Here is a 22,591-nt window from a genome sequence, read left to right on the forward strand (position 1 = left end):
GCAAAAATTGTTCAAATCTGGATACAAAAGCACTAAAATTTGCATAGGTGTCCGATTAGGGTCATTTGTTACAAAATCATGTTAGCTAAAATGGCTGAATGAAGGATCAATAAAATTGGACAATTAGGTGTAATTTTATCGCAAAAAAATATATTTCGGTGCCTGAAAGTCCACCATGATGGCTAATCCAACAGGATTTTTCAAAAGAGTAGTCCTCAAGAAGTACAAGTATTTGTGCAAATTTAGATACTTGTATCATGTGCCATGTCACAGAAGGGTTGGGGCCAATGTAATCATTAAAATAACTTTTCATTTTTAGCATTAATTACCATTGCTCATAACATTGAAAGTGATCAAAATTACCCATTATATACTTTATGGCATTCCATATGGAACGTTTTGAATATTCATCAGTTTAAAAAATAAATCCTAGTAGATGGCTATGACAAAAAATGTTAAATATTTCATACCACTGAATAGAGGAATTCAAGATCTTTCCAAAAATATATACATTTGTGTGATTTATTCTTCAATTTAACCAGCGGCTGCCAGGCAGGATACGCCCACATTTTCGAGAGATGGATAGAGAACAAGCTAACAAGAAAGTGATTTTTCCTACAATCAAGGGCCATAATTCAGGAAATTACAATTCGATATGCGTGAATATCGAAAGGAACCGAGATCTTTGGGTTATAAACTAACATTTCAAGTTTCAACAAAATCGGATAAAATTTGTGACCTCTATAGGGTCCACAACCTTGATATACCATATTTTTACGCTATTTGAGAACGAACAGCGGCCATTTTGTCTGTCAATTTAGGGCCGATTTTCACGAAATTCGAACTCGGCCATCCTTAGGGTGGAGCGGTGATATAATAATACATTTTTTTAAATCGGATAAAAATTATGACCTCTATAGGGTCCACAAGCTAAAAACACGATTTTTCGTACAATCAGGGGCCATAATTCAGGAAGTTACGGTCCGATATGCGCGAATATCGAAAGGAACCGAGATCTTTGGGTTATCAACTTACATTTCAAGTTTCAACAAAATCGGATAAAAATTGTGACCTCTATAGTGTCCACAAGCTAAAAACGTGATTTTTCGTACAAACAGGGGCCATAATCCATGAAGTTTTGATCCGATACATGCCAATATCGAAAGCATCCGAGATATTTTGGAGATAAACCTATATTTCAAGTTTCATCAAAATCGGATGAGAATTGTGACCTGTAGAGTGTCCACAAACATTTGTGGACGGACGGACAGACAGGGGCGACGGCATAATACGTCCACATGAAAATGTGGGCGTATAAAAAGTTACAGGATATATTAACTATTTACTTTTCCTAGTCGAAACCCCAAAACAATCCAACGTTTAAAGGGTTAAAATGACAACCTTATTTTTTTGCCCTGGATCAACAACGAAATCGCACTCAAAATAATCTTTGATAATCTATAAATTAATCTTTGTTGTAAGGAATTGTTATCACATCAAGGCAAAGGAAAATTTTCAAGTGTGCAACGTTGTGACAAAACAAAACTGTTGATGTAACTGTGTGGCTTTAAGGTATTGTTAACTAGAACTTATCTCAAGTATTAGATAAAATTCATAATCAATCCAATTAGTTTGTATCTGTAAACATTGCATAATTGGGAAATTATTCAGTTTGACTGTAAAACAATATTTCTTTTTTATTTAGTAACCATAAAATAATTGGTTATTTGAAAACCATTGTTTGTTTTGCCATTTACCTTGAGATTAACATTAATCTGTAATAGTACTATCTAATTGTCTTTTAATTTAACTGATTGAGTGATGGGAATGTTAATTAACACTAATCTTTGATTACAATCTACATCTATTTGGAAATCAACTTTGTTTAAGTTTATATGTCTGAAAAATGAACCTAAATAAAAAGTAATAAAAATAATAGTTATACCTTCTTGTTATGTTTTTATAAAAATAGATGTAAATCTTACTTTTTTAATTAAATTAAATTCAATTTTTGTCAAATTATACTTAATGTACTTTTTATGCTAAAATTTGAGGCTTGTCATAGATGAAAATATTGATACATGTATGTGCCATACACTGTAATTGAAAAGTAACTGAAATGTAATTGACCATTACATGATTTTTGGAATGTAATTAATCACATTCCTTTTTCCATGACCATTACTTCAAATCATGTAATGATTTCATTCCATTACCATTACTTCAAATCATGTAATGATTTCATTCCATTACCATTACACCAGTCCTTGCCATGTGTAGGACATGAAGCACTTACAATGTGCAAAATAATTTTCACATTCATATTTATCACACAATGTCAATTCTTAATCACTTGTTACAATTATTTAATTATCACTCTAATGAAAATTCAACAAACTACTTATTTATTTTATGAAATTCTCTATTTTCATAAACTTACAAATATTATTTTTTACATGAAATGTGTCAAATATCAATTAATTTTCCAATTGCAAAAGTTTTCGTAATATGCATGTTTAACTTTTACCCTAATTAATAAAATACACCATTTTTAATTATCACAAAATAGTTTAAATCTTGTTAATTTTATGTAATCTTTCCATTTATTCTTTCAATATCAAAGAGGAAATAATTTATCTTAGTCACATGTAGTTAACATATATAAATTCTGACCTTATATTTGGATAGAATATGTACTGGGTCCCCTCACATTAGTTTGAGTGTAGTGATCTGAATAGGGGACAGCAGACGCGTGAGGTAGCTGACACACATTGTCAGAAGTGGTATATAACTGAACATGTTTTTACTTATCACATGGCAGGATTCAGTAGCAATAGTCGGTCATACATGATATATGTACAGGACAAGCAAACTTTATTTTTATCAATGATAAAAATATATGTGCCCAAATTTCATAAGGCCTTTCAACACCTAATGTAAATGGTTATAATGAGAGTCACAGATGTACATGTAACTGTGGATTTCTGTATGCAAATCAAACAGGAATATGTGAAGAAATAGTCCAAATAATGGCTAATCTAATGGGTTTTTTCAAAAGCTGAGTCCCCAGGGAGTATTTGGGCCAATTTTTATACGTCCACATTCATAATGTGAACGTATTATGCCGTCGCCCCTGTCTGTGTGTGTGTGTGTGTGTATGTATGTATGTATGTGTGTGTGTGTGTGTGTGTGTGTGTGTGTGTGTGTGGGCTGACGAGCCATCCCATGTGAGAAAAAGTGTGTGCTGAACAGACCCCTAAGAGTAAAAAATTCTGAGAGAGGATTTCCTCACAGTGAAGACCTGATCATAATGCCTAACAACCCCTTAGGAGAATGTTTTTGGTGGTCATAGATTTATCCTCACGAGGCTGCACTCATAACATATATATGTGCACATGCACTTAACATTTTACACACATTCCCATGCTAGCCAAGTTTTATTTGGAGTAACTTCCCTTATCCAATCATTTTGTCTAGAATATCAAGACATTCTGTACATTGGCCCTGTAAGGGAAATATATATCTGGATGTGCAGGACTACCCGAATTGCTCACACACCCGGTTTTCATTTACGTTCATATCCTCACCTGAATTTCTCACTGTCATTTGAGAAGAACTCACACAGACATTTTTCTGAGTACATGTAAGAAAATTATTACTGTTTTATTCCTACAAGATGTCTTTTATCATATTTTAGCTATTGATATAGTCATTTCCGATTCAGCTTATGAGCATTGAAGTCCTCTTGAGTCCGATTTTTCCACATTGGACTTTGTGTCATGGTCATGATGGTTCCGTGGATAGAACAGTTTGCCATTCCTCCATCTCGCGTGTCAATCTAGTCAGTCATTAGCATTTTGTCTAGGCTAATTTAGAGCCTATATTTGGATGATCAGTACAATGAAACCTTACATGTTAATTTTGTTTTCTTTACAAAGTGTCATTTCCGTCATTTGTGACTTGTGCATTCTATTGTTGGATGATGATTATGCGAATCTTTTTGCTTATGTCTCAACATATATTCACTGTGTGTACCTTATGATTATTTTGCTCAGAGTTTTTATGCAGATCAGCTCAGATCAACCAGAAAACTGAACCATTTGAAGCCAAGGCAACTAACCAGACTAGTGATGGATAAGTTTCATGTGAATGATAAAGTATTAGTAAATTGTGATGGGATATGGTGGCCTGGCTGGGTATCTGAATCAGAGAAAGAGAAATCTATTACTCATACTGTGTCATTTTTTGATGAGGAAGAAATGTAAGTATGAAAAAGTTTGATGCTAGGCCTAGATATATTGCAATAGACGTAATCCGGAATGACGTCAAATGGGTTGTTATTATAATACGGCCACTTTCAAGTTTAGCCTAACGTAAATTAGTAACTAAGCTGACTAAACGATATTCTTGCGAAACTTGCAACAGTGATAGCAGATATAAACGTAAAGATTATGTGAGATCGGTGTTACTTTCCTTCCGTTTCTGAAGTCGTCAATTAACATTGAACGATGTAGACACCGGTTAACACAACGCGGGCGTCCTCATAATGACCTTTCTGTAATTTTGATACACTGACACCATTCTGTTTGTTCAAAGTTAGACTATTTTTAAAGCATCAGCATTTTTGTCTCGCACATTTAAACAAATAAAAATATCCAGAATTAGTCGTAATTGAAAAACGATTAAAAAACAGAAATAAATATAGTATCTGATCCCACGGGGGCATAGCCAACTTATTCCAATAGGAATTACACAATAAACATAAAACACAACAGTTATGTGCAGCATCCAGAAAATCATACACCACCCTCAAAAAATAAAAGGTGCAAATAATGATCCTGCTTCAGTTATGTTTATTGTAGGCAAAAAATTGGACCTGTGAATTTTACTAAATTTTTGCGATTTAATAACAAAAGTGCTGATGCTTTAAAAATAGTCTATTTACATCTGAACAAACATAATGGTGCCGTTTTATCGAAATTACAGAAAGGTCATTATGGTGACACCCGCATTGTTTTACCCAGTGTCTAGCCTACATCGTCGGCATAGTTATTAATTTACGTTAGTCTAAACTTGAAAGTGGCCGTAGTACATGTTTAATAACATTGGCGAACGTTACTGATTGTACCCCGTCACATGAATTTCCATTTGGAAAAACCCATTGTGACGTCATTCTGGAGTAGGTCTATTAATTCACTGGTGAATTTTGCCTGAGCCTTAAAATTGCTGTGAACCCGTCACTCATGTATGTCTGTCATCACTTTGCAGGCACACCTGTCACCTTTCCATTGTATGATGGCACAGGCAAACCCTTAGATATGTGGGATTAGTGGCTTCTTTTGCCCTGCGGTCCTATTGATTGTTGGACTGAAACAAGGCTAATGACATAGGAATCGGTCTTGTCAAAACTTCAAACATTCATATCTTCGCTCAGAATAAAGTAATTTGACTGAAATATATTCATTTTGTATTACATGTATCTATTTTTAAACTATTATAGCGAGAACGACCAACTCTTTATCTAAATCTTACATAATGCATCTTTAAAAAAGCAAAAAATGTTACTGACTGCAAATAATATATGGTAGACACACGTAATAGCTATAACATGTACAAAAATCATGACATTTGGAATAAAATTGAGAAAGATATGAGCATTATTCCAAATGTTGCGATTTTTGTACAAGTTATAGCTATAACGTGTGTCTACCATATATTATCTGCGGTCATTAGCATTTTTTGATTTTTAAGTAGATATTATCTAAGGACATCGTACAATACTTCAAGATTGTGCACAGTAAATGCTTATTTTGGTCAGCCCATTTTTGAGATGAAATGGGGTTTAACGTCCTACTGTTTTGCTCCGAACTGGGCTAATGAAGACGGGCATACACCATACAGTGTGCTATGAGGGAAATTTTGCCCGGACAGCAGCACTACGGCCTACTCTTATATTGAATTCCAACTGTCAAGGGATCTTTTACGTGCACGCCAATGTGTACACGGGACCTCGGTTTTCCGTCTCATCCGAATGACTAGACAGCTGTCCTTGTCAGGCCCTCCGTCCTGCATCACTGACAAGGGGAAACCATGTCGGAAAATCTGGATGACCTTTCTTGGCCAATGCAGGGATCGAACACTCGACCTCCAGGCTAGCGAGCCAGCACCTCACCCACTTAGCCACCACGATCCCCCAGGAAAATGAAGCCACTGTGAATCATAATAATAAGTAATGGTTCTGACTCTGACTTATGTTAGGCCTGTTTAAATTTTGCTTTTTATACGCCCACATTTTCATGCGGACGTATTATGCCGTCGCCCCTGTCCGTCCGGACGTCTGGACGTCCGTTCACAATTTGTTTAAGGACACTCTTGAGCTCATAATTCTTATCCGATTTTGACTAAACTTGAAATATAGGTTTATCTCCAAAAGATCTCAGCTGCTTTCGATATTGCCATGTATCTGTTCGATACTTCATGGATTATGGCCCCTGTTTGTACGAAGAATCACGTTTTTAGCTTGTGGACCCTATAGAGGTCACAATTTTTATCCGATTTTGTTGAAACTTGAAATGTAAGTTTATAACCCAAAGATCTTGGTTCCTTTTGATATTCGCACATATCGGACCATAACTTCCTGAATTATGGCCCCTGAATGGACGAAAAATCACGTTTTTAGCTTGTGGACCCTATAGAAGTCATAATTTTTATCCGATTTAAAAACCTGTATTATTATATCACCATTACACCCTAAGGACGACTGAGTTCGAATTTCGGGAAAATCGACCCAAAATTGACTGACAAAATGGCCGCCGTTTGTTCCCAAAAAGCGTAAAAATATGGTATATCAAGGTTGTGGACCCTATAGAGGTCACAATTTTTATCCGATTTTGTTGAAACTTGAAATGTAAGTTTATAACCCAAAGATTTCGGTTCCTGTCGATATTCGCGCATAGCGTACCATAACTTCCTGAATAATGGCTCCTGATTGTACGAAAAATCACGTTTTTAGCTTGTTGACCCTATAGAAGTCATAATTTTTATCCGATTTAAAAACCCACATTATTATATCACCGTTACACCCTAAGGATGACTGAGTTCGAATTTCGTGAAAATCGACTCAAAATTGGCAGACAGAATGGCCGCCGTTCGTTCTCAAATAGCGTAAGAATATGGTATATCAAGGTTGTGGACCCTATAGAGGTCACAATTTTTATCCGATTTTGTTGAAACTTAAAATGTAAGTTTATAATCCAAAGATTTTGGTTCCTTTCAATATTCGCGCATATCGGACCATAACTTCCTGAATAATGGCCCCTGATTGTACGAAAAATCGCGTTTTTAGCTTGTGGACCCTATAGAAGTCATAATTTTTATCTGATTTAAAAAAACGTATTATTATATCACCGTTACACCCTAAGGACGACTGAGTTCAAATTTCGTGAAAATCGGCCCAAAATTGACAGACAAAATGGCCGCCGCTCGTTCCCAAATAGCGTAAAAATATGGTATATCAAGGTTGTGGACTCTATAGGTCACAATATTTATCTGATTTTGTTGAAACTTGAAATGTAAGTTTATAACCCAAAGATTTCGGTTCCTTTCGATATTCGCGCATAACTTCCTGAATAATGGCCCCTGATTGTACGAAAAATCGCTTTTTAGGTTGTGGACCCTATAGAGGTCATAATTTTTATCCGATTTAAATAAAATATTATTATATCACCGTTACATCCTAAGGACAGATGAGGTCGAATTTCGTGACAATCGGCTCAAAATTGACAGACAAAATGGCCGCCGTCCGTACTCAAATAGCGTAAAAATATGGTATATCAAGGTTGTGGACCCCATAGAGGTCACAATTTTTATCCGGTTTTGTTGAAACTCGAAATGTAAGTTTATACCCAAAGATCTTGGTTCCTTTCGATATTCCCATATATCGGACCGTAACTTCCCGAATTATGGCCCCTGATTTTACGAAAAATCGCGTTTTTAGCTTGTGAACCCTCTAGAGGTCATAATTTTTATCCGATTTAAAAAAAATATTATTATATCACTGTTACACCCTAAAGACGGCTGAATTTGAATTCTGTGAAAATCAGCCCAAAATTGACAGACAAAATGGCCGCCGTTCGTTCCCAAATAGCGTAAAAATATGGTATATCAAGGTTGTGGATCCTATAGAGGTCACAATTTTTATCCGATTTTGTTGAAACTTGAAATGTAAGTTTACAACCCAAAGATCTCGGTTCCTTTATATATTCCACATATCAGACCGTAACTTCCTGAAATATGGCCCTGATTGTACGAAAAATCGCGTTTTTAGCTTGTGGACCCTATAGAGAGGTCATAATTTTTATCTGATTTAAAAAATCGTATTATTATATCACCGTTACCCCCTAAGGATGGCGGAGTTCGGATTTTGTGAAAATTGGCCCAATTTTGTCGGACAAAATGGCCGCCGTTCTTTCTCAAATAGCGTAAAAATATGGTATATCAAGGTCGTGGACCCTATAGACGTCACAATTTTTTATCCGATTTTGTTGAAACTTGAAATGTAAGTTTATGACCCAAAGATCTCATTTCCTATTGATATTCGCGCATATCGGACCGTAACTTCCTGAATTATAGCCCCTGATTGTACGAAAAATCGCGTTTTTAGCTTGTGGACCCTATAGAGGTCATAATTTGTATCCAATTTAAAAAACTGTACTATTATATCACTGTTGCACCCTAAGGACGACTGAATTCGAATTTCGTGAAAATCAACCCAAAATTGACAGACAAAATGGCCACCGTTCGTTCTCAAATAGCGTAAAAATATGGTATATCAAGGTTGTGGACCCTATAGAGGTCGCAATTTTTATCTGATTTTGTTGAAACTTGAAATGTAAGTTTATAACACAAAGATCTCATTTCCTTTCGATATTCGCGCATATTGAATTGTAATTTCCTGAATTATGGCCCTTGATAGTAGGAAAAATCACTTTCTTGTTAGCTTGTTCTCTATCCATCTCTCGAAAATGTGGGCGTATCCTGCCTGGCAGCCGCTGGTTTCATTCTGCTCTACATATATATCACATATAATTTTTCACAGTATTCATGTTACAAGTGCCTCGAAGATAAAAAGGATTAATGATCTTTCTGAGAGAGAATTTTCAGAATATATCAGAAAGGGTGAAGGTATTATTAATTAAAAAAAAAACGTCTGTTCTGAATGCATTTGCATTCACCGAATCTTTTGCCTGTTTGATGTTGAGAACCTGCGTTTTAATTTCAAATTATAATTGAATCCCCCAATTTGATTTAATTGTCCCCCACCTTTTGAAGAAATGGGTCTGTCCGTCAGTCTGTCTGTCCGTCACACTTTTTGGGACACAATAACTAATTGAGTGTAGGTGTTCATTAGGTGCATGCCTTGACTGAGTTTGGTGATGAGCATTTTCTGCTTGGGTAAGTAGAGACTTCAATCTGATTGGTTGAGACTTTGGAACACAATAACTCCCCTTCTAATTGTGGTAGAATGTTCAAACTTCGTGTAGGTGTTTATTAGGTGCATGCCTTGACAAAATTCGGTGATGAGCATTTTCTGCTTAGGGTAAGCAGAGATAAGCAATTTGATTGGTTGAGGCTTTGGGACACGATAACTTTGATTCCAATTAAGTGAGAGTAATGAAACTTGGTGTATAGTTTCATAAGATCAATACCTTTACTAAGTTCGATAATGAGCATTTTCTGCTTGGGGTAAGCAGAGTGATAAGCAATTTGATCCAGACTTTGGAGCTCGATAACTTTCATCCTAATTGATAGAGAGAGGTGAAACTTGGTATATAGATTCATAACATCAATACCTTGACTAAGTTCGATGGTGAGCAGTTTCTGCTTAGGCTCAGTAGAGACTTCAATCTGAGTGGTCGAGACTTTGGAACACAATAACTCCACTTCTAATTGTGGTAGAATGTTGAAACTTCGTGTAGGTGTTTATTAGGTGAATGCCTTGACAGAGTTCAGTGAAGAGCATTTTCCACTAAGGGTAAGCAAAGATAAGCAATTTGATTTTTCAAGACTTTGAAGCTCGATAACTTTGATTCTAATTGAGTGAGAGAGGTGAAACTTTGTGTATAGTTTCATTACATCAATACCTTGACTATGTTCGATGCAAATTTTCTGCTGAGGCTAAGTAATGATAAGCAATTTGACTGGTTCAAGACTTTGGAACATAACAACTCTGCTTTTAATTGAGGTAGAATGTTCAAATTTTGTGTAGATGTTTATTTAGTGAATGTCTTGAATGAGTTCACTGATTAACATTTTCCACTAAACAGAGCTAAGCAATATTATTGGTCTATGCTTTGGGACACGATAACTTTGATTCTAATTGAGGGAGAGTGATGAAACTTGGTGTATAGTTTCACTACATCAAAACCTTGAATAAGTTCAATCATGAGCATTTTATGCTTAGACAAAGTATAGATAAGCAGTTTGGTTACTCGATGCTTTATAAAAAGATCAATGTGCAATTAATTAATGTGTCATCTATTTATTTTGGGATTTCGGCGGGGGACATCTGCCTCACTGTTGGCTTGTTTTCTTTATTTTATATTTGTTTTGGTTTGTTCTGTTTACCTTTTCAATATGCCAAAAAGTATTTGGCATGTCTTTCAATATTTAAAAAGGAACAAGACAGACAAATCAGTTGCAATAAACTAATTGAGGCGTTTTTCTCCTTAAATGAGACACAATAGTTAATTTAGAAAAATATTCTTGATCAATTTCTTGACTTCTTGTACATGTATAATCATGTGAGATTTTTTAATGATAATCCTGGTCTCAAATTTAAAAAAAAAAAAATAAATTTTTTTTACGGATGATCTGTCTTGTTCCTCTTGTTAGTGTTACCATATTTCATTTGGATGAAAGATAATTATCTGGGATGGGACATACAAATAAATTACCGGTAGTTGATAGTCACTATGTCACAGTAACGGTAGCCTATAGGGAGTTCAAATTTGCAAAGGTATTTCAAAATTGACATGACATGTATATTACAAGTCAAAATTTCATAGGAAATCGCAGCATTTTAGTGATACAAAGTAGAGCTGGAGTTTCTACCTCTCCACTTACTTAGTGGTAAATTCTGTTTATTTTCAGAAAAACTGAAGAAAACTAACAGACTAAGACATCTGTTAGTAAAATTCACCAGTGATGTTAGTTTAATCGAAATAAAGGATTTCAACAGCCAAGACTATCTAGATGAATTGGTTCAGAAAATTGAATGCAAGCCTTACAATAAATTATTTGCAACAGATGATGATGATGATTCACTACCACCCCCACAAGCTGAAGAGAGAGAGATCAAGCCCATTCCTCCATCTTCACAAACCAGGATGATTGATGATGATGATCCACTACCACCCTCACAAGAGCCCATTCCTCCATCGTCACAAACCAGGATGACTTATGATGATGATCCACTACCATCCTCACAAGTTAAACCGACAGAGGTCAAACCAATTCCTCCATCTTCCCAAACCAGAATGATTGCTGATGATGATGAAGAGGATGATCTACTACCACCCTCTCAATCTAATCGGAGAGAGATAAAGACCATTCGTCCATCTTCACAAACCAGGTTGATGGATGATGAGGAATCACTACCACCTTCACAAGCTAAACCGACAGAGGTCAAACCCATTACTCAATCTTCAAAAACCTGGATGATTGATGATGATGATCCACTACCACCTTCACAAGCTAAACCGACAGAGGTCAAACCCATTCCTCCATCTTCACAAACCTGGATGATTGATGATGATGATCCACTACCACCTTCACAAGCTAAACCGACAGAGGTCAAACCCATTCCTCCATCTTCACAAACCTGGATGATTGATGATAATGATCCACTACCACCTTCACAAGCTAAACCGACAGAGGTCAAACCCATTCCTCCATCTTCACAAACCTGGATGATTGATGATGATGATCCACTACCCCCATCACAAGCTAAACCGACAGAGGTCAAACCAATTCCTCCATCTTCACAAACTAGTGTGGTTGATCATGATGAAGAAGATGATCCACCACCACCCACACAAGCTAAACGGAGAGAGGTCAAGGCCATTCCCTCATCTTCACAAACCTGGTGGATTGATAATGATGAAGAAGATGATCCACTACCACTCACACAAGCTAGAGGGAGAGAGGTCAAACCAATTCCTCCATCTTCACAAACTAGTGTGATTGATCATGATGAAGAAGATGATCCACTACCACCCACACAAGCTAAACGAAGAGAGATCAAGGCCATTCCCTCATCTTCACAAACCTGGATGATTGATGATGATCCACTACCACCATCACAAGCTAAACGGAGAGTGATCAAGCGCATTTCTCCATCTTCACATACCTGGATGATTGATGATGATGATCCACTACCACCATCACAAGCTAAACCGACAGAGGTCAAACCAATTCCTCCATCTTCACAAACTAGCATGATTGATCATGATGAAGAAGATAATCCACTACAACCCACACAAGCTAAACGGAGAGGGATCAAGGCCATTCCCTCATCTTCACAAACCTGGATGATTGATCATGGTGAAGAGGATGATCCACTTCCACCCACACAAGCTAAACCGAGAGCGATCAAGGCCATTTCCTCATCTTCACAAACCAGGTTGATTGATGATGAGGAATCACCCTCACAAGCTAAACGGAGAGGGATCAAGGCCATTCCTCCATCTTCACAAACCTGGATGATTGATGATTATGATCCACTACCACCCACACAAGCTAAACGGAGAGAGATCAATGCAATTCCCTCATCTTCACAAACTAGTGTGATTAATCATGATGAAGAAGATGATCCACTACCACCCACACAAGCTAAACGGAGAGCGATCAAGCCCATTCCTCCATCTTCACAAACTAGTGTGATTGATCATGATGAAGAAGATGATCCACTACCACCCACACAAGCTAAACGGAGAGGGATCAAGGCCATTCCCTCATCTTCACAAACCTGGATGATTGATGATGATGATGAAGAGGATGATCCACTACCACCCTCACAAGCTAAACAGAGAGCAATCAAGCCCATTCCGCCATCTTCACAAACCTGGATGATTGATGATGATGATCCACTACCACCATCACAAGCTAAACCGACAGAGGTCAAACCAATTTCTCCATCTTCACAAACCTGGATGATTGATGATTATGATCCATTACCACCCACACAAGCTAAACGGAGAGAGATCAAGGCAATTCCCTCATCTTCACAAACTAGTGTGATTGATCATGATGAAGAAGATGATCCACTACCACCCACACAAGCTAAACGGAGAGCGATCAAGCCCATTCCTCCATCTTCACAAACTAGTGTGATTGATCATGATGAAAAAGATGATCCACTACCACCCACACAAGCTAAACGGAGAGCGATCAAGCCCATTCCTCCATCTTCACAAACTAGTGTGATTGATCATGATGAAAAAGATGATCCACTACCACCCACACCAGCTAAACGGAGAGGGATCAAGGTCATTCCTCCATCTTCACAAACCTGGATGATTGATGATTATGATCCACTACCACCCACACAAGCTAAACGGAGAGAGATCAAGGCAATTCCCTCATCTTCACAAACCTGGATGATTGATGATGATCAAGAGGATGATCCACTACCACCCTCACAAGCTAAACGGAGAGCAATCAAGCCCATTCCTCCATCTTCGCAAACTAATGTGATTGATCATGATGAAAAAGATGATCCACTACCACCCACACCAGCTAAATGGAGAGGGATCAAGGCCATTCCTCCATCTTCACAAACCTGGATGATTGATGATTATGATCCACTACCACCCACACAAGCTAAACGGAGAGAGATCAAGGCAATTCCCTCATCTTCACAAACCTGGATGATTGATGATGATCAAGAGGATGATCCACTACCACCCTCACAAGCTAAACGGAGAGCAATCAAGCCCATTCCTCCATCTTCGCAAACTAGTGTGATTGATCATGATGAAAAAGATGATCCACTACCACCCACACCAGCTAAACGGAGAGGGATCAAGGCCATTCCTCCATCTTCACAAACCTGGATGATTGATGATTATGATCCACTACCACCCACACAAGCTAAACGGAGAGAGATCAAGGCAATTCCCTCATCTTCACAAACTAGTGTGATTGATCATGATGAAGAAGATGATCCACTACCACCCACACAAGCTAAACAAAGAGCGATCAAGCCCATTCCTCCATCTTCACAAACTAGTGTGATTGATCATGATGAAAAAGATGATCCACTACCACCCACACCAGCTAAACAGAGAGAGATCAAGGCAATTCCCTCATCTTCACAAACTAGTGTGATTGATCATGATGAAGAAGATGATCCACTACCACCCACACAAGCTAAACGGAGAGCGATCAAACCCATTCCTCCATCTTCACAAACTAGTGTGATTGATCATGATGAAAAAGATGATCCACTACCACCCACACCAGCTAAACGGAGAGGGATCAAGGCCATTCCTCCATCTTCACAAACCTGGATGATTGATGATTATGATCCACTACCACCCACACAAGCTAAACGGAGAGAGATCAAGGCAATTCCCTCATCTTCACAAACCTGGATGATTGATGATGATCAAGAGGATGATCCACTACCACCCTCACAAGCTAAACGAAGAGCAATCAAGCCCATTCCTCCATCTTCACAAACCTGGATGATTGATGATGATGATCCACTACCACCATCACAAGCTAAACCGACAGAGGTCAACCCAATTTCTCCATCTTCACAAACCTGGATGATTGATGATTATGATCCACTACCACCCACACAAGCTAAACAGAGAGAGATCAAGGCAATTCCCTCATCTTCACAAACCTGGATGATTGATGATGATCAAGAGGATGATCCACTACCACCATCACAAGCTAAACTGACAGAGGTCAAACCAATTCCTCCATCTTCACAAACTAGTGTGGTTGATCAGGATGAAGAAGATGATCCACCACCACCCACACAAGCTAAACGGAGAGAGGTCAAGGCCATTCCCTCATCTTCACAAACCTGGTGGATTGATAATGATGAAGAAGATGATCCACTACCACCCACACAAGCTAAACGGAGAGCGATCAAGCCCATTCCTCCATCTTCACAAACTAGTGTGATTGATCATGATGAAGAAGATGATCCACTACCACCCACACAAGCTAAACGGAGAGGGATCAAGGCCATTCCCTCATCTTCACAAACCTGGATGATTGATGATGATGATGAAGAGGATGATCCACTACCACCCTCACAAGCTAAACGGAGAGCAATCAAGCCCATTCCGCCATCTTCACAAACCTGGATGATTGATGATGATGATCCACTACCACCATCACAAGCTAAACCGACAGAGGTCAAACCAATTTCTCCATCTTCACAAACCTGGATGATTGATGATTATGATCCACTACCACCCACACAAGCTAAACGGAGAGAGATCAAGGCAATTCCCTCATCTTCACAAACTAGTGTGATTGATCATGATGAAGAAGATGATCCACTACCATCCACACAAGCTAAACGGAGAGGGATCAAGGCCATTCCCTCATCTTCACAAACCTGGATGATTGATGATGATGATGAAGAGGATGATCTACTACCACCACCCTCACAAGCTAAACAGAGAGCAATCAAGCCCATTCTGCCATCTTCACAAACCTGGATGATTGATGATGATGATCCACTACTACCACCATCACAAGCTAAACCGACAGAGGTCAACCCAATTTCTCCATCTTCACAAAACTGGATGATTGATGATTATGATCCACTACCACCCACACAAGCTAAACGGAGAGAGATCAAGGCAATTCCCTCATCTTCACAAACCTGGATGATTGATGATGATCAAGAGGATGATCCACTACCACCCTCACAAGCTAAACGGAGAGCGATCAAGCCCATTCCTCCATCTTCACATACCTGGATGATTGATGATGATCCACTACCACCATCATCTTCACAAACCTGGATGATTGATGATGATGATGAAGAGGATGATCTACTACCACCACCCTCACAAGCTAAACGGAGAGCAATCAAGCCCATTCTGCCATCTTCACAAACCTGGATGATTGATGATGATGATCTATTACTACCACCATCACAAGCTAAACCGACAGAGGTCAACCCAATTTCTCCATCTTCACAAACCTGGATGATTGATGATTATGATCCACTACCACCCACACAAGCTAAACGGAGAGAGATCAAGGCAATTCCCTCATCTTCACAAACCTGGATGATTGATGATGATCAAGAGGATGATCCACTACCACACTCACAAGCTAAACGGAGAGCGATCAAGCCCATTCCTCCAACTTCACATACCTGGATGATTGATGATGATCCACTACCACCATCACAAGCTAAACAGAGAGAGATCAAACCAATTTCTCCATCTTCACAAAACAGGCAGTCCTCTTCACTGCAATCTGAAATCCTAGATGATGATAAGGACTCTTTTATATCGGACGAAATGTTTGATGATTCACGGGACAGTGATTTTGTTTTGAATTCCAATTCAGAGTCTGATTCTAGTGATGTTGTCCCAATAATTGACATAGGTGCTTTTAAAACTGTAAAAAATGATCAAAATGACAAGATATTCTTTAAAGATATGCCCTTGGTTTACTTCAGAGGGATCCAAAGAACAAAAGTGGGTAAAAATGGACAAATTAAAAAAAGTGACCGCGTTTTTAGTAACAAGCATAGCTGTTTATATTGTGGAATTCTTGTTTGTAAACCAGTCGATCATATGGAGAGAAAACATGGTGATGAAAAAGAGATAGCCGATCTTCTTGAGTTAAAGCCAAAGAAAACTGACAGTTCTCAAGTGCGTAAGAAAAAAAATTCTGTTCGCCAAAAACAGCTGGAAACTTTACGTAATCGTGGCAATCATAGACATAACATGGAAGTCAAGCATTCAGGTGAGGGTGAGATCATACCTTTAAGAAGACCACCAGGAAAAGGAGTATTTTATTTGTCTAGATTTGGGCCTTGTCCAAATTGTTATGGATGGATAAGTGACCAGTCGAAGCATCGATATCGCTGTGTAGCTAAGGGTAAAGATATCGAAAGTAAGAGTAGCTTGACTGTAAAAAGTAATCTACTTATGGGACTGTATGAAAGAGCATCCACCACCCTGACAAAAGAAGTATTACAAACTATGGTAGTTGATGATTGCTCCAAAGTTGCTACAAGTGATCCTCTAATTATGGAATTGGGTGATGTGTGGTTGCGAAAATCTTGCAAAAACAAACTGAGGCGTGCAAATTACACCAGCACAAGAATGAGAGCTGCAGCTCGTCTTTTAATGGAGTGTAGAAAACTGGATGAAAATAAGAAGACAATGATTGACTTTATATCTCCATCTTCATTTGAAACTGTCATCAAGGCCACTATTAATGTTGCAGGGGGTGAAGAATACAATTTAAATAAACCCTCCACAGCTTTAAAGATTGGGCATGACCTCCAAAGAATGGCCAATATAAAAGAAACAAAAGGAATTATTTCTAAACATGAAGAGCATGTCCTAGACGCCAAGAATTTTAATAAATTACTTAAGAAAAACTGGAATCAACGAATAAGTTCAATGGCATCCTCAACACTGAATGAACGCAGGTTCAATAAAATAATTGAATTACCTTCAGGACATGATTTAAATTTATTGTCAGACCATCTAAAAAAGGAGTTGTCTACGATAGAAGAAATTGGTGATAAAACAACTTTTCGACGTGCAGTTGAGTTGGTTGAAGCACGGTTACTGACGTTTAACAAGAGACGTCCAGGGGAGTTGGAAGCTATGAGGTATGTGTAGGTTTTGCAATCATCCTTCTAGTAACTTCCAAATGCACTATGTTGTGGAAAAGCAGCTTGGTGGGCACAATTTCATCTTGATTAATCTGGGATGTTTATTTTAGATATTCTGATGTCTTATGAATGTACCATCTGTATTTTGTAATGTGTACTTACATTTTGATATTTTGATTAACAAAATTATCAGAAATTATTTACTAATTGAGAATCAAATGATTGTTTTGTCTTTCTAGTGTGGAGTCATATACTGGAAGAAGAGTAGATGCTGCCCTGGATGATTTTAAAAAAGATCTGACTTCTTTTGAGCTAGAACTTTGCAAGACGTATGAAGTCGTTAATATTAGGGGAAAGAGAGGGCGAAAGGTACCTGTACTAGTACCACCAGAATGTCGCAATGTTATGGATATGATTGCCAATGAAGATGTTAGAGAGCTAGCAGATGTTGCCAACAGTTCATTTCTGTTTGCTAATTTTGGTTAGTACTTCTGAATATCTTGATTTATACATGTCTTGGTACATTGGGTTCCTTTCTGTCAATTAATATTTTTCCTTCTTGTGTCAACCATTCCTTATGAGAGGCTAATTTGCATATTAAAATGGTTCATCTGTTATTTTCCAAGTGCTAGTGTTTCCAGTTAGATAAATCTTTGATAATACATACTCACTATCCCTATAATATGAAAGCATTTCAATACAGTTCCAGATCAAACAGTTTGACTGCTGGTAAATGTATGAACATTGTGATCTCCTCTTTAACTACTTCTAGGTAAAGGAGCTGTACGTGCTTATGATGCGTTAGAGAATGTCTTGAGTGAATTAAAGCTAGAAAATGCTAGTTTTATCAAATCAACACTACTAAGGAAATACATTGCTACAACAACACAGGTAAGTCAGACCTGGAATCATATGTGTATCATATGAAATTTAAAGATGCATTCCCACAAAAGCATTTATCGGGTGGTTATTTCCAATAAAAGTATGGCAATTTTGGTATATCGAAAGTAGAGACACCCAATTTTACAAGAAAAATACTGGATTCCCTGAAATACACAAATGGAGCGCGCACAGGACAAAAATAAGAGGGTGTCACTAAGTAACTGAGATTTTTTGTGTATCATATGACATTTAATAGAAGGGGCTGATCTCCGGTGTTCTTGGGCACATGGTTTGGACTTAAAAGTGAGCTCCTTCCATTCAAATACAGAATATTTCTATTTCGGTAAAATTCCCCTTATAGCCTTTGATCCAGTTTGATAAAATGTCATAATGATAACACTTAAGAAGTTTTTATTTTTATTGAATATTTGCAGGTGCTTAATATTTCTGAGAATCAACTTGGATGGATTACTAATCATTTAGGACACAACATCAACGTACATAAAGATTTTTACCGAGTTATGTCTTCCACTATTGAAAAAACGAAAGTAGCAAAATTATTATTGCTGGCAGATAGTGGTTCAATAACCAATTATTATGGGAAGACGATTGACGAAATAGATTTTGAAAGCTCTGCTGGTGGTGAGTTTTAGTCTGTAGTACCTTGTTAATCTAGATCAAACAACCCTTAATACTGATAATTACATGAGCCGAGGTGGCTCAGTGAGTAAGACCCTGGTTCACTAACCAGGAGTTCTCAGGTTCACTCCTGGTGTTGGCCGAGAAAGTTCCTTGGGATTTTCCGGCATGGTTTCCCCTTGTCAGTGGTTCAGGAGGGAGGGCCTGGCAACAAGGGGTCCAAGCAGATTCAATTGACCGACGTTAACTCCAATTAACAAAATGTTAAAGACCCATGCTGTGCACGTAAAAGAACCCCTGACAGTTGGAATTCGATATAAAAGTAGGCCGTAGCGCTGCTGTCCTGGCAAAATTTCACTCATAGCATGGCATATGCCCATCTTCATTAGCCCAGTCGGTGCAGAAAAGTAGGACGTTAAACCCCATTTCATTTCACTGATAATTACTGGGTCGAGCCATGTAACCCAGCTCCTGTTTGACAATTAAACCAAGTCCATGGTGTAATGTTTGTATAGATTTTGTTGTATAAATGGTGGATTACATCTTGAAATTATAATTTAATATTTCTATTCTTTTTCAGACTTTCTTGTGAAAGATGATGAAGAACAAGATATTGTTGATGATGAGATTAATATTAATGATAGATTACAGCCACTTGAGAAAAGAAAGAGTAGTAGTCTAGAAGTAGTTAAGAGAAAGAAACAAAAGAATGAAATTATTGAAGGTGAGAACAGAATTTAGATATTAATATCTGTGTCGCGAACTTTGATTCAAATGAAATTTTAAAAGATTTTATCTCTTGACTGACCCAGACAGTTTGACATCCAAACACCCATGTCATAACAATGACAGCATAGGTCTTTAACATTTTGTCGATTGGAGTTGACGTTGGTCAATTGAATCTGCTACGGACCCCTTGTTGGATATTCTCATGTAAGCATTGTCCAGTTTGTCTAAAATCCTGAGACCATTTGACATGGTCCACAAATTTGTCATATAAATCATAATGTTTATGTTTGACTGTTGTTATTTTGCCTTAGAACTTACAGTATGAAATGTTTATTGTCTTTTCATTCCAGGACCCACATGTAGTAACGATACACAGAGAAATATGTTGCAGATTTCAGATAATAGTAAGTAGTTTTATTCTCTTACGATGATTTCCTCTTTATGGTAAAATCATTCCATTCCTTCACCATAACTAAAAACAATGGTTACTCGTCTGGTGATACTGTGTGCATTCATTAACGAGGATATCCTCTTTAGGGTTCACTTCTTTCTATAAGGGCTCTCTCTCTCTCCCCCCCCCTCCTCAACACTTTTTTATTATCTTATCAACAAATTGATAAGGGAATTGGGGAACAAGCAAGCTGCCTATGCTAAACCCTTATCCCTTAAAACCAGAAGAAAGCTCTTTATTGTGTAAAGTGCATACAGTCCTACCTACAGACATATCTTTGACTTCACAGGAAGTTGATCTTGAACTTAAAATAATTCCCCAAAGTAGACGTATTTCGTCAGTTGTCCTTCTGCAAGACTGCTGGTTTGTGAGAATATCTGCTTTAGTTAGAATCCCATGAAGTTCTCATATGTAGAAGATATTAATTTTACACAATGTCAGCACAACATCAGTAATGACTGGACAGGGACTTTAATTCAATTTATGGTACCAAATTTATTGTAGATGATGAGATTGGATCACAGCCACTTGAGAAAAGAAAGAGTAGTAGTAGTCCAGAAGTAGGTGAGAACATAACAGAATTAAAATAATACTGTGTTTTATTTTGTGTCTTTAAATCAAAGTATATTTTGAAAATCCTAATTTTGAGCTTTAAATGAGAGAAAATGTCAAATTGGGTCAAACAGTAGACTTTCTCTTAGCATTATATCAATTGGTTGTTATGTAAGTGATTAAATATGATTGGTTAAGTTCAAATAATAAACTGCAGGAAAATTATAGGTCAAAGATCATCTTAAGACATTTAGAATATTGATTCAGAGAGTATTAAAGGGATCCCCCATCTTTAAACAAGTTGAATTGAATGCTTATTGCCTGTTCATTCCAGGAGGACCTACATGCAGTAACGATAAACAGACAAATAGGTTGGAGACTTCAGATAGTAGTAAGTAGTCTTATTCTCTTAGGATGATTTCCTCTATATTGTAAAATCATTCCATTCCTTCATCATAACTAAAAACAATGGTTACTCGTCTGGTGATACTGTGTGCAATCATTAACGAGGATATCCTCTTTAGGGTTCTGGACTATGGATTTGGAGATGACTATGCACTATTTACTTTAGAGAATTTGCCTTTAAATCAATGTAATGTAACAAAAAATCACAGATTACCCCGTCTTCTTATGAATTTGTGAGGATTATTTTTACATTGTTGGTTCAGGGCTTTCTAGATATGATTCAAAACATCATTTTTTTTCTTTTAATATTTTGTTTGCAACCACACGACCAATTTCTAGTTTGGCTGAACAACACTCAAACTTAAAAGTCTACAATATATATACTTTTTTTATCCCCATGTTTTCCTATGGAGAAATTTGAAGAAATATGGATATTTCCTTTTGATAATACTTGATAAGGAACTGTTGTGTCAGTATTTGTTCATTTTTTTGATTTCAGATGTTTGGAACAAAGAAAAGAGAGGGGCCTATAATGAAGTGTTTTTTAAACTTGTCCAATTACGAGGAAAAATGCTGAAAAAAGAAGAAATAGTATCCCTCAAAAACAAGAACCCAATTTTAAAGAAAATGACCTATGACAAAATTAAAAATAAAATAAATGCAGATGTACAGAAAATAAGACGAAATAAAGACAAAAACTAAAAATAATTTGCAGATGTACAGAAAATAAGACCAAATAAAGACAAAAACTAAAAATATTGTTTTTTAATTCTTTTGCTCTTATTCCCAAAGGTAATAGATCATGACAAAAAACGAATTTGGCTCATTAAAGAGATTAGGCTTTTAAAACTAATATGCAAAATATTTTTCTTGATGTCTTAAAATAAGAGAGAAAAACCTTTTGTAAATTTCCTATGCTAAAATATCAAAATCATATCTAGACCAAATTCTCCTATCTTATGCTCTATTACCTTATATGTCTCCATTCTAAACCGGGCCAGGGAAAGATGTCGCTTTATTTGGTAAAATATTTATTGTAA

At 37.2% G+C, this 22,591-nt stretch overlaps 2 protein-coding genes across 11 annotated transcripts in view; one reads left to right on the top strand and one right to left on the bottom strand.

The window, feature by feature from the left end:
- The window catches only part of LOC126831530 (SWI/SNF-related matrix-associated actin-dependent regulator of chromatin subfamily D member 1), a 75,931-nt gene that overhangs the window by 25,777 nt on the left and 27,563 nt on the right, over window positions 1–22,591 (bottom strand). The gene's annotated exons all lie outside the window — the stretch shown is intronic.
- Window positions 11,979–22,290, top strand: LOC130014236 (titin-like). Of its 2 annotated transcripts, none has more exons than XM_056103131.1 (9): window positions 11,979–17,890; window positions 18,133–18,374; window positions 18,666–18,784; window positions 19,210–19,417; window positions 19,995–20,138; window positions 20,494–20,547; window positions 21,099–21,154; window positions 21,481–21,537; window positions 22,051–22,269. In XM_056103131.1, exons 1-9 carry the CDS (start codon window positions 12,333–12,335, stop codon window positions 22,126–22,128), a joined length of 6,516 nt encoding a protein of 2,171 aa, XP_055959106.1. In that variant the 5' UTR covers window positions 11,979–12,332; the 3' UTR covers window positions 22,129–22,269. The 2 variants fall into 2 exon arrangements, with proteins under 2 accessions (XP_055959106.1, XP_055959105.1); XM_056103130.1 differs by having other exon boundaries at window positions 11,980–17,890; window positions 21,099–21,158; window positions 22,051–22,290.

This window comes from Patella vulgata, chromosome 9 (genome assembly GCF_932274485.2).
Source record: "Patella vulgata chromosome 9, xgPatVulg1.2, whole genome shotgun sequence".
Taxonomy (NCBI): Eukaryota; Metazoa; Mollusca; class Gastropoda; family Patellidae; genus Patella; species Patella vulgata.

Coding starts and splice junctions, on each gene's coding strand:
- LOC130014236 (XM_056103130.1), top strand. CDS start 12,333: ATGATTGATGATGATCCACTACCACCATCACAAGCTAAACGGAGAGTG. Junction 18,785..19,209: donor ACATTGCTACAACAACACAG/GTAAGTCAGACC, acceptor GAATATTTGCAG/GTGCTTAATATTTCTGAGAA. Junction 21,159..21,480: donor TAGTAGTAGTCCAGAAGTAG/GTGAGAACATAA, acceptor TGTTCATTCCAG/GAGGACCTACATGCAGTAAC.